The sequence below is a fragment of the Vidua chalybeata genome, chromosome Z (genome assembly GCF_026979565.1).
Source record: "Vidua chalybeata isolate OUT-0048 chromosome Z, bVidCha1 merged haplotype, whole genome shotgun sequence".
Taxonomy (NCBI): Eukaryota; Metazoa; Chordata; class Aves; order Passeriformes; family Viduidae; genus Vidua; species Vidua chalybeata.
In genome coordinates this window covers 30,790,665-30,803,647 of record NC_071570.1, presented here as the reverse complement: position 1 = coordinate 30,803,647, position 12,983 = coordinate 30,790,665, and the positions used below count along the sequence as shown (strand labels likewise).

Here is a 12,983-nt window from a genome sequence, read left to right as displayed (position 1 = left end):
CTTTTTGGATGTAGTACTATGTTGTTAACAGTTGGCTGCAATTTGCAGGTTTTGAGTATTTTCATTTAAAATACTTGCTTCTGACTTATGTATATGTTGTTAGTAAAAATGTTCGTCTCCAAAGAAGTAAGTCAGAAATAGGCTGTGAAAGCAGAGATTTGATTTTGATATAGTCACTGAACAAGGTATCAAAACTGAAATGACTGAACTTGTAGATTGAATAAAAGCAGTGAAAGCAGTCCTAATGCATGTCTTTCTTTCTTAAAGCATTTAAATGCAAAGTTGCTTTCATTCCTTGTTTTAGTGACACTTTTTTATTTATTAACTTTGGCTTGTAGGACCTACCAACGTGGAAAATACCAATGCTATACTGATTAAAGATGCCGGTAAATTAAGTTTTACTTTATCTTAGAAGTAACAGAGCCATTTTTGTGCATGTGTTTTACTTCTTAAAAATTGCATGAAAAATTTGCAAGAATTCAAAGTCATCTGGAAAGTGGAACCTAAATCCTAATTCTCCTTTCACTGATGTTGGCCTTCAGTTTTGAAAATGTTTTTGTAAAAATACACTGCTTTTTGGCTTTTCTTCTGCAACAAGCAATCTCTTTTACTGTCCTGTTCTTTCTGCTGTGCCAAGTAAATTACTTTCAGTATTTTCTGAAGAAAATAGAAATACTCTATTTTACAAGTGAGGAGATTTTATGGCAAAAGAAAATAATTGTTTCTTATGGAACCATCCTTGATGATAGAATAAGATCCTCGTTGTTCTTTTGGCTTCTAGCTATTTTTGAGAATCTAACATATCTTCTGTAATGTCTTCCTTTTACTAATAATTTGCACCAGAGTTCTTTCACCATGATCAGATAACACTTTCTAAAGAAAGGTATGCTTTGGTTTTGTTTTATTTATGTTCAGGTTACGAAAATGTGGTTTGAATATTAAGTTAATCTGATTATTTAATATTAAAAAGAAATATTGATGTAAATAATAAGCATAACTATTCTTTTTCCCCAGTGTATAATGCAGTTGGACTGGCTGCTTATGAACTGTTTGATAGTGTGGATTTTGATCAATGGTTTAAAAATCAGCTATTAGCAGAACTACAGGTTTCTCATGACAGGTAAGCACTTTGATTTGTTATGCCTTCTTAATTTAAATACAAACTGTTGATACAAATCTGATAAGATATAATGCCTAATAATTGCCAAGCTGCAAAATACTCAACCTTGAAACACATCCACTAAATGAGGAGAGGTATGAAATGCATACAGATAACTGATAACAGTCACAGAGGTGACAGTGTTCGTGACAGTTCATGCTTAAATTACTGTGTGGTGAATCCTTCAGGGTTCTGTAGAACTACATTGTCTGTCTTCCTGCATACATTAGAGTTGACTAAACCTTCTCAGGATAACCACCTTTGCTTGTTTTAAAAATTATATTTAGACCTCCAGAGACCTTGGGAGTCCTCTAGGCAAAGTCCAGCTGAAGTCTGTGGAAATCGTCTCTGTTAGACAGTAGTTTAGCCAAGGCAGTGATTTGTTCTTCTCTTTAAGTTTAAATACAAGCCCTCTATAATTCTGTTCAGTTAATTTTGCTGCAATAAAGAGGGGAAATAAGGGTTTGGGTTGTGTTGTAAAGTGTGGATGATTGCACCTTCTTCTACGTGAAGAGTTTTATACAGTCCATCTGCTGGGTATTTCCTTCTCACTAAGGTCACCCTCACTTGCATGGCCTTCACACGACTACCTCCTATTGTTCAGTGGATATCATGGGCTATCTTGAAAGATTGTTTTTGGCATCTCAGTACATACAGACTGAGCTGTTGCTCTTTGTAACTATATGGAAGACACTGTTCCTCCCTTTCTGTCAAGCTCGCTCCCCAGGGGAAGAACAGTGACCACTATTGTGCATGCTAATCCTTACCAGACAAGTTCAAATCAGCCGTTGACTCTAAATAAGTATGTCCTATTTTTCTCAACAAACTCATCAGCAGTGACCCAAATGTCCTTTGAAGACTGTTACTATGTTTTTCTTCCACATTTGCAATTCATCTTACCCCTGGCACGTTTTATGTGAAACAAACTTATTTGTTTCCTTATACCCTTAGGAACTACTATAAATTGTAAATTATTTTCCATAATGGGTCTCTACTCAGCTCTTTTATTTCCAAATGCTCTATTTACAAAGAGAGTTCAGTTTCCTGTAGAGTGGAACTTAAAATATAAAATGCTTTTTTCTACTACAATAAACTTTGAAAAAAATTATTTATTTTTGGATGTATAACCTTATGTTAGTGTCAGAGAATGATTACCACAGTTGTTTACTTGCTGTCTCCTAATGCTTTTATTCTTCTCATTAGGCTGTTTTTTTAACTAAGATTTCACTTACTATTTGCAAGTTGCCAAGTACCCTAATGATTAGGCTAAATGTCAGAAGAAAGGAAAAAATGGGAGATCTTGTGTAACATTGTTCATTTGCTGTTGTGGACCTCCAGCAGCAGTCTCTAATTAAAGCTGCCATGATCTTAGAAGCCCATGCTGGCTATGGCATTTTTATGTTATTCAGCCATGTAGCATAAGTAAAACTGACAAGTTTTGTGTTGTTGATACAGTTATATTACAGTCAGGAAGACACCTGATTTAACCATTTGGTTGGCATTTGTGATACCCCAGGAAGAAGTTCCTGTGGAGACAGAAGCTTGCAGTAGAAGTTGTCTGGAATTTTGAAGCCCTGTTTACTTTAATTGCTTTTACTGCCTTCATCATTGGAGACCACCATGGCAATAGGCAGTGTTAGTGGCTTGAATGGAGTACTGTTTTAAGAGCAGCTATGGGAATATGTTTGCAGTTCAGATAAAGTGGGTTGGAGGATATCTTCTGCTGTCCCACAGAATGTCCCATGGTTACTAGTATGCTTGTTCAGAAGTGCTTGATGTTTGGAAACACAAACCTATATGTTGTCAGCAGTGAGTGTGGAGTTTGCAATGTTTTGTTTTCTCTGAATGTTTCATAACCTGATGATAGTAAGCCCATCCACCATGAGCACAATAATAGAATAAATATGAAATTAATAAAAAAAGTTATAGATTTTTAGAAATAGTGCACTGCCAAATTTATCACTTGCCATGATGCTTAGTTTTGTACTGATTCATGAGAAACTTCTCTATAACATTAAAAGTATGTTACGGAATACTTTTTTTTTCAATTATTCATTTGTAAAGCAACATTTCCTCTTGAGAGAGAAAGTAAAGTACTATTGACTTGAATACCTGATGCAGTCCAGACTGCTTAAAGGTACTGTCCTATGACTAATGCAGCAGAGGTTGCCTTATTTTGGAATATGGTCACTTTTCCTGTGTGAGCTTTAGGTCCACCAGGCTTAGTGGTGGACCTATGCTCAGTCACTGTGCGCTCTTTTTGTAAAAGCTAATCTTTTGAAAAAAAATAAAAAAAAAAGGCTAAGCTTTTCCCAGAAATAGTGAATGTAGAAAAAGCAGGACCTCAAAAATGACCATTCAACATTTAGTCATTTAGGATGAAAATTATCTTTTTCAGACTAAGCTGGTTTTTCCTGAGCCTTATTGTGAAGAATTCTAATGGAAAGTTCAGTTTTTGCACTAAAGTTGATCTTGAAAAACTAAGTCTTTTAATTGTTTTGGGCAATAACATTTTCATAATGATTCTTGGATTTCTTTTTCATCAAACTATTCTATAACAACTGGTGTAATGAGTTAATGAGTGCAATTTTTTTCCTCCTACTTTTAAAGGTATAAACCTATACGCCGACGAGTAATATGGCTGATTGGACAGTGGATTTCTGTAAAATTCAAATCAGACTTGAGACCTGTTTTATATGAAGCAATTCGTAACTTGCTTCAAGACCGTGACTTAGTGGTAAGCATAAATAACTAATATTTTGGACTACACATTTGTTGTAATCACAGATGAAACAGAAATACCTCACTTTGTGTACGCGGGATTGAGAATTTCATAACACCATGCCTTAAAGTCTGTTGTGCCTTGCAAAAGGTAAACCATTGGGAAGATGTGGTGATGTTTAATTGTGGCGATACCAAACAGTAATGTCAAAGATACTAAATGAGGCCTGAAGATGTTCAATATGTGATGACTTTGGTGGGAAAAATCAATTCCAAGAGCAACAATCTGGTTTGTACCAGAATAAAATTATGAAATGCCTTAGTCAGCTTAGTCTGAAAGTGATTTATAAACTGAGGGATATACCTTGTGTAGCTAGAACTGAGTTATTCTGTTCCTTTACTATACAGCATTGATCAAGTGAATTTGCAGGTGACGCCAAGCTGGGTGGGAGTGCTGATGTGCTGGAGGGCAGGAAGGCTCTGCAGAGGGATCTGGGCAGGCTGGATCATGGGCTGAGGCCAATGGTGTGAGGTTCAACAAGGCCCAGTGCTGGGTCCTGCCCTTCAGTCACAACAGCCCCAGGCAGCTCCACAGGCCAGGGCAGAGTGGCTGCATAGGACCTGGGGGTGCTGGTGACAGCAGCTGAACATGAGCCAGGGTGTGCCCAGGTGGCCAAGAAGGCCAATGGCAGCCTGGCCTGGATCAGCAATGGTGTGACCAGCAGGACCAGGACAGGGATTGTCCCCCTGTGCTGGGCACTGGTGAGGCCACACCTTGAGTGCTGTGTTCAGTTCTGGGCCTCTCAGTTCAGAAGGGACATTGAGGAGCTGGAGTGAGTCCAGAGAAGGGCAGTGGAGCTGGGGCAGGGTTTAGAGCACAAGTCCTGTGAGGAGCAGCTGAGAGAGCTGGGGGTGTTTATCCTGGAGAAAAGGAGGCTCAGGGGTGACCTTATCACTCCCTACAAGTGGTGGAACAGAGATTGTGGCCAGGTGTGTTCAGTCTCTTCTCCCAGGCAACCAGTGACAGGACATGACAAACTGGCCTCGGGCTGCACCAAGTGAGGTTCAGGCTGGACATAAGGAAAAATTTCTTCACCAAAAGAGTTGTCAAGCATTGGAACAGGTGGAGTCACCTGGATATTTTAATAATATGTGGATATGGCAGTTGGGAAATGGTTTAGTGATGGTGGTGCTGGTTTGGTGGCTGGACTAGATATCTTAAAGGTCTTTTACAGCCATAATGATTCTGTGATTCTGTGGTTATTTAGGCATTAAAGTTACATGCTATGCATATGATAAATGGCATTGGTTGCTAAACTGCTTAAGCACAAATCTATAGTTTTAAGCTACAACTTCTGTTTACCAGCAGGTGAGATGGAGTTGAGATACTGGTTTTGCTATTTTTTATTTTGTTGTTGTTTTTAAACAAACTGGGCTACTAGCCCACAAAAAAAAAAAGTAAATAAATTTTGCTAGTTTGATAGGTACATATTAATTAGCAATTGCCAGTCATAACAATAATTTCTGTGATTCTAGACAGCTTTAGCAGAGGAGCTAAATTCTGCATCAGCTGTTTTTATTTAAAGCTAAGGCATTTCTAAGCACCTACAGGAAGAACAGTCTAACTTGTTGAGTTTATTCCATTCTGTGCTTCTTGATTGACAGCAAACTGTGAGAGAATTCCAAGTAAAACTCCTCCTCTATTACAACAGTTTTTATCACAGTCTAGATAGATATTTTCTTTAATTGCTTCTTGTCCTTGAAGGTTTTGCCTGAGTAGCTTTTTCAATTTCTACCACTTTAGCAATGACAAATAAAATGTAAAGGATACTAAAATGAAAGTGAATGAAAATGAACTAACTACATTTCTTAGAGGATGATAGAACACAGAGTGATTCAATTGCCAAAACATCAAGAGATTTGATATTGTCAGGTACTCTGTGGATAATCAAAATGTTTAATAGATGTATGCATGATGCTTCTTGACTTTTATCTTTCAGGTCCGTATTGAGACAGCTACGACGCTGAAGTTAAATATCCTTATTTGCAAAGCTGTTTGATTAGTTCCTAATTCTGAATTACTGGAAAACAATCAATTTTAAACTTACTACCAAATTCTTCACATTAGATTTTTTGAATATCCATGAAATATTTGCTCATTTGAGTCTTGACATCTATCTTCAGTCTGTATCATTTTCCCTTAATGTTTGTTTACCTGTAGATGACTTTGAATTCAGAACCGACCAGTTCTTACCAGTAAGAGCATTTATATATTCTGAAGAGTAGATAAATACATAGAGAAAAGCAGGACAAAATATTTTCCTATTTCATTTTGAACTGCATTGTTTAGTAATTGATATGTGTGCATGTTTGTATTGTATGTTCAGTCTTCACAGACCCAAATATATACTCATGCTGCTACTATTAAGGTTGCTAATGTGTAGATACATTTTAGTATTATGCTATTATGCAACTTCATAGCAGTATGTTTAATGGTCTATATACTAGGTGTTGCCAGATAGTAAGTTTCTTCATGATAAGAAAATATTAAGACTGTATCTAACAAATGCATCTTCACACCACTGTGGCTCTCCCACATGCCTGTTTCACGCAGTACTTTCCAAACTGCTGCTGCTTAAAAATATTAAATACAAGTGTGTGGTTACAGTAATGCCTTAAAGCACTGCTTTCTGGTTCTCCTGTATTTGTGTTCTTTACCATGGTCATTACTGTTGTCAGTTAGTAAACAATGGAAAGAAATAAGTATGCCAAAGTTTTATTTTGGTCACTCAAATTAAGCAGATGTTTCCTCATTTCATTTTGACTTCCATGTTAATTTCAGCTCTCTTGAGAACAAACAAAGCAAAATGCAGAATGCATCTAGACTGTAAACACTGGAATTTTCTAAGCTGTCTTTTTCAGTTCAATATTTAACTTTTATCTACTGGCCCAAAAGCGGGAAGACTATACTTTTGGTTTGACTTTAACAAAGTGCTCCTTCTGGAGAGACAGCCTGTTTTACCTGTGAAATCACATTACACTTACCAAAACATGGAAATGGCATACGTTCAAACTGATCGTGTTTGAACTGGTATGTAGGGGTAGATCTGAATTTTACCTTGCTTAGTCATTGGCTAATGTGGTTTTTTGCAAATGAAAGAGTAACATTTTGCACACCTTGTGTTTTCAAAGTTTATGGGTGTTTTAGAGTTTTAAGCATAGAGGAAAATTAATAGTTAATGTGACCAGTTGTATTTTTGATGGTCTAATCTGTGCTTCTTTCTTTTTCTTTCAGTACCTGGAGTCCATGTTTACACTGCTCTTTCAGCTACTTCAGGAAGTAACACAGTGTGACACCAAAATGCATGTTCTTCATGTTCTGTCCTGTGTGATTGAGAGAGTCAATATGCAGGTATTTTTTACATATATTTCAGTTTTAGCTTTGTCCTAAGAACTTGGAGGAGGACTTGTTGTAGAAGGAAGATGTCATCAATAGACTGGTTCTTGTTGTCAGAGATGCCTGCACTGTTGGCATTACTTGGTCCTCTTTTCAGTTCTCATTTATCTTTTGTGTAAAATGTTAACTTACTTTCCTTAAGTTATGTAAGTTATGTATTTTTTGTATTGAATCAGCTTTTAGAGTATCAAAGGATTTTTACATCTTGTGGCATTTCTTGCAATTTTATTATTTGTAATTTATTCTAATTGTCTCATATCTGAACAAATATTTTAATCTATCTTTCCTATTAGAAAAGGCATTTTTGGGGAAAAATGCTTTGCACTCAGAGGGAGTGTGCAGTTAAATTTGTAATTTCTTATTAATACTGATAGGGGTCAGAGTTGCCTCTACAACACTCTCCTTAACTGCATGACAAGTTTCAAATTCACATTATGAATTCTCAGTACTTCAGTGTTAAAGTATGTCCTTCAGCTTTTACATGAAGAATTTGAAATAGTTTTCCAGAATTAAACAAAGAATAGTTGGCTTCTTTTGTCTCAGGTTTTATCGTGATGGGTTTGGTTTGCAGATTTTTTTTCAGTATTACTGTATTAAGGACAGAGATAATGCATGGTTTTGAGTTTCTTGTCTTTCTATAAGTAATCCTGTCTGAGAGCCAGATGAAGCTTTCATAATTGTCTCTTGTCAAAAAAGTCAACATGACAGCAGATTTCCCTGCAGTTTAGAGAAGCAGCATTAAAAACAAGTTGAGAAAGAACCCTTGAATATATTTAGGTTAATTCCTAATTAAATACTTTCAAAGACAAATTGATTAACCTTTTAGTATTGAAGACCATAATAAAAAATAATACAGGCTAGGACAAATCTCTGAAAGTTACACAGTCTAACTCCTGCTCAAAGGCTCAGTGACTCCAGAGGTTATTCAGCTGTTTGTGTTTTTTGTTGTTTGTTTTGTTTTGTTTTTACTGGGACTGTTTCTGATTTTAAAAAATGCTGTCTTGGAATCCTGTCTAAGTGAAGAATATACTAATATGAAAATACCTCTGCATATCAAGCTTTAAATATTTTTTGTGTCCTATTTACTACATAAGCTTGATTGCCATGCACAAATATCACCATAAGTAATATATTAGTTTCAAACTATTCTACAGTCAGAAGTTACTTCAGTCACAGAGTAAAGGGTACAACTCTAAAGAGTTTTAGAAAGATATATGCAAACTCTTCTGTTTTTACTGAGACAAAAACAGCTCCTATATTTTTTCAGAAACTATGCTTGGGATAAACTATTAGTCTTGTTTCATGTATTAAGAAACCAGTTTGTGTTCTGAACTTTAGATACGACCATATGTAGGATGTTTGGTTCAGTATTTACCACTCCTTTGGAAGCAGAGTGAGGAGCACAATATGCTACGATGTGCCATTCTGACCACCCTAATCCATCTTGTCCAGGTAAGGAATCTGAGTCACATAAGTATTATCAGTACTTCCTACAGTTCTTTCTTGATGAGGAAACAGCACATGGTTATATTGTCTGCAGAATCTATGGTATTAACTACTTCTTGAATACAGACTGTATACCACACTACCTTCTCCAACTCTGCTGCATCTCAAAGAAAACATAGTAGGACTAGCAGAGACCAAGAGAAGTGCTTCTACAGCAGTGTCTGTACAGGAACAGACTTAATATGCAGTCTTGAACTTGTGGAAATGCATGACTTAAAAGGATGGTATTGTAGAGGTTAACAGTGGAGAGAACGTGAAAAGGAAATAACAAATCTTATAAAAGGAGAAATAAAGGTTCTTTCCAAAGTGGTGTAACTTTAAATGAAGAGGAAATAGATTTTTTCCATAAACAATTGTGGAAATTCTTCTTTCTGTCCCCTGTGGAGACTAAAATATGAGTATTTTTTTACAAAAGGTGTATCTCTCGGTGTAGTAGACACAAAAAGATGCAACAGATTTGTAGGAAAACCTTTTTCTTTTAAGGCATGTTTGTTTAAGTAAGTAGATAAATGTGCAAAGAAGCTGCAACTTAAAAATATCAAATAATTTTAACTTTTCTATTATCAAAATACAGGAATTATGCAAGCTCAGCATTCCAGTAACCTCAGTTCTCTTGAGTAGTAATATTACAATACTTTGTATTGCTGTTGTAATTGGCAGTTGTTCCCAATTAACTCTTCATTGTTCAGAAGTTTCATGGATCATTTTAAAAACTGAATCACTGTGAATCACTGTCATCAGCCTGTGAATTTTTGGGTAGCTATAAAAATAAACCCTTCTCCTAAATATTAGCATATGTCAAATGATTTTGTAAATGATAAGAACCAAAGAGTAATTTTTTTTCTTGGTCTGTAAAACATTCAGCTTTTATAATCATTTGGTATTTGTTAAACTCCAAGAAAGTGAATGTGACCGCTCCAAGAAAGAGAATGACCAGTGAATGTTTTTAGGAATGTATGTTCCTTATATCTTTTCTTGCAGGCTATTGGTAACTGGATTGCTTTCAAAAAAAAAAACATTCTCAAAACATGGTGAGAGAAAGCTTAGGAATATCAGGCTGTTTTATTGTTGTATGAAATGGAAGCAAGTTCGACCTTTGTTTGAATGCATGTTTACATGTGAATGTAATAGCAGTGTAGATATTTTCCATGCTATTTTTGAAATGCTTGATTTAAGGCTTTTGACCTATTTTACATGTCTTACTTATTTTGTAGGGCCTGGGAGCAGACAGCAAAAATCTCTACCCTTTTCTACTTCCAGTTATCCAGCTAAGTACAGATGTTTCACAGCCTCCACATGTCTATCTTCTGGAAGATGGTTTAGAGCTGTGGTAAGAATGTTTTCTTTATTTTTGTATCCCCAGAAGAAAAAACGTTGTAAAAAGTTTTGAATATTAAATTTGATATGTTCTTATTACCTTACCTTGACATCACCTATATCACACCTTTTCTCAGAAGACAGGAGGTTAGGAAATTGATATACTCAGCTATTTTTAGTTGTGCTTTGTTATTAATTTTTCATTTATTATTCATTTTCAGGCAGTTGATACTGAAGATACCATTCTGTAGCTGGACAAAAAGTATAGACTGACTATAATGTGCGTGCTAATTTAATAATTTGGTGTGCTTGACTTAGGGAGATCAGTGAGCCAGTGGATCCGAGCTGTTTGGAAGAGATGACATAATTACAAGGATAAAATGTGGAAATTACTTTCTATATCTCAGACTGTTTGGTGACTGAACATAAAACAAGAAGGGACACTGTGCTCAGTTTGCCATGAGCCTGATTTATTTGTTTCTGGTGCAGCTGATGCTGTAAGAGAGGAGAATATAAGAGGGGACCAAATTCTGTAGAATAGGAATGCATAGAGTTCATCTAAGATAGTGAGCAATTCCTTTGATCTAAATTATAAATGAGCATTTCAATTACAAATACTTAACCTACAAATTATCTGTTCTATATATGCAGCAAAACTGAGATTTATAATGCTGGTGGCAGCAAGTCAAAGTGCAGAATCGTCTCAAAATATAGAATTGGGGTCTTTTATATGTATCAGTTCAGAACTTTTATATCTTCTTAATAATACTGATCTTGAGGTTGCTCTTCTGATATCTGCGCAGAAGAATTATATTTTAAAATGTTCTAGAGCATCAGAGAAATCCAGAGAGCTGGTAGGGACAGCTCTTAGGACTCTAAGGGCTTCTTGAACCAAGAGCAGGAAAACAACTAATTTATTTCACATAACCAGACGTGTTATTTAAATGTGGTAATCCCATGCCTAAGATCTAGGAGAAAATTGAATTTGTTGCTGGGGCTTTAAATGCAAGCTTAATTTGAATACTACTGTTTTCAAATCTCAGGAATTTTAAATTGTTATAAACAATGTAAGCTAATGCCTCATTTCAGACTTAAAAAACTGTAGACGTGTGAGCTGATCCATCACAGCTTCTCCTTTGAGATTTAGAACACATTTGTTATCCTTGCATTGTAAATATCCCTCTCTACTCACCTTCTCCAAGTTCCCTGGCTGGCTGCTTAGACCTTCCCGATGTTGCATTTCAGAGCTTATGTTGTCTTTATAAAAGGACACTATCATGTTTTTCTTTGTTTTCCTAACTTGAGAAGACCTGTGCCTGTACTGATGAGTGTGTTGTGAGGACTATTGCTCTGCTTGAAGTATGCTTCTGGGTAATTGTTACACATTGTTGATAACATAGATGTTTACTTGAATTGTCTGTCAAAATGATTCTCAATGTTACTCATACATCATCTGAAATATTTTGCTTGATCTACTCTTAGGTTAGTGACATTGGAGAATAGTCCATGTCTTACACCAGAACTCTTGAGAATATTTCAGAATATGTCTGCCCTTCTTGGTAAGTCTTTGACTAATAAAATTTCAGGGTTTTTTTTCCTGCTGCTTGTTATTCATGCACTAAGCAATGCTTGTGTGGTTGCAAGTACTAAGGGAGCTTGCAGAATTGTAGCAAAAATTCAGGAATAGGTTTTTATTGTCTGACTTTCTCATATTTTTAATAATTATAATCTATTTACCCTTCTTTTTTAAAATAAATTGGAGCTGCTGTACATGAAAGATAAGACAAATTTCAAAGAAAGTTTATCATTTCAGAGGTTATTTTAAGAAGTTTCTGAAATTGAACACCAAATGTGCTAAGTGTTACTGATATTGATTATATGGAATACTTGCCCGTTCTGCTTACAACCAGAATAACGTTATTAGCTTTTCCCTTATCCAGTTAATAACAATGTAGGATGTTTTCAAACTACCTAAACATTTGGGTCAAGCAGTGAAATTAAAAACAGCAGTTTGTTGGCACAATATAAACTTAGTAATGAGAAATAGGATTCAGTGCTTAGGAAATACTGATATTTCAAGTACTTTTGCTTCATAATTAAAAATGTGGCTTAATTTTATGTTAGTATGTTTGTGTTTAGATCTTCAGCTGTGCTTTTGAGGTTTCAACACTAATACAGCAAATGGGTTAATTTTTTTTTAGAGAAATGTGTTCACAGAATTACAGAAGTTAGCTTTTGAATTTATAATTGTATGCAGGACTTAATATTTTATTATATTTCTACTGGTCAGTAGAAAGTTATGTCATGGTAGGTAGGTGCATGATTATGTCTTCTGTTATTTCTCCCTGTGTACAAGATCTCTAATGACAAAACTTCTCTGTTTAGTAGTAGTGACTTTATGGTTAAAGTATTCCACAGCTACTGCTAAAATTTGGTGGCTGATGAGTCCTGATGACTGTTGTGATTATGCATAACTACACACCTACCCTTCCACCTTCTTGTTCTGTGTCAATCAGAGGTGGTATTTGCTGTGAGAATCCTGCACTGCATGAATGGCTGTGATTTTCATGGTTTGTCACACTGCTAATCCGCTTGACTTAAATTCAGAAATACTTGGTATATGTGACTTATTTGTTTGCTACTGATCTCTTCCCCCCAGTCCTCATGTGAAACTTTTCAGAGTAGAGATGAGCAGAAATGGAAACCTTGGCATATTCTTCTTAGAAAAGGTGGAGGTATTCTGGAATATTCTATACTTGTTATGATTTCCTTGTTTTGTGAATGAATCCTGGAGAATAGTGATGTTCTCCTTTGGAAAAAAAT

General features: G+C 35.7%; 1 protein-coding gene across 2 annotated transcripts in view; it reads left to right on the top strand.

Moving 5' to 3' along the window:
• Nucleotides 1-12,983, top strand: part of IPO11 (importin 11) — a 79,300-nt gene that overhangs the window by 29,366 nt on the left and 36,951 nt on the right. For both annotated transcript variants that reach the window (XM_053931543.1, XM_053931544.1), the window contains exons 16-24: nucleotides 339-386; nucleotides 1,015-1,120; nucleotides 3,770-3,896; nucleotides 5,881-5,914; nucleotides 6,096-6,136; nucleotides 7,176-7,292; nucleotides 8,676-8,789; nucleotides 10,058-10,173; nucleotides 11,643-11,719. In XM_053931543.1, the coding sequence (XP_053787518.1) occupies nucleotides 339-386; nucleotides 1,015-1,120; nucleotides 3,770-3,896; nucleotides 5,881-5,914; nucleotides 6,096-6,136; nucleotides 7,176-7,292; nucleotides 8,676-8,789; nucleotides 10,058-10,173; nucleotides 11,643-11,719 (780 nt within the window). The remainder of the gene's footprint in view (nucleotides 1-338; nucleotides 387-1,014; nucleotides 1,121-3,769; nucleotides 3,897-5,880; nucleotides 5,915-6,095; nucleotides 6,137-7,175; nucleotides 7,293-8,675; nucleotides 8,790-10,057; nucleotides 10,174-11,642; nucleotides 11,720-12,983) is intronic.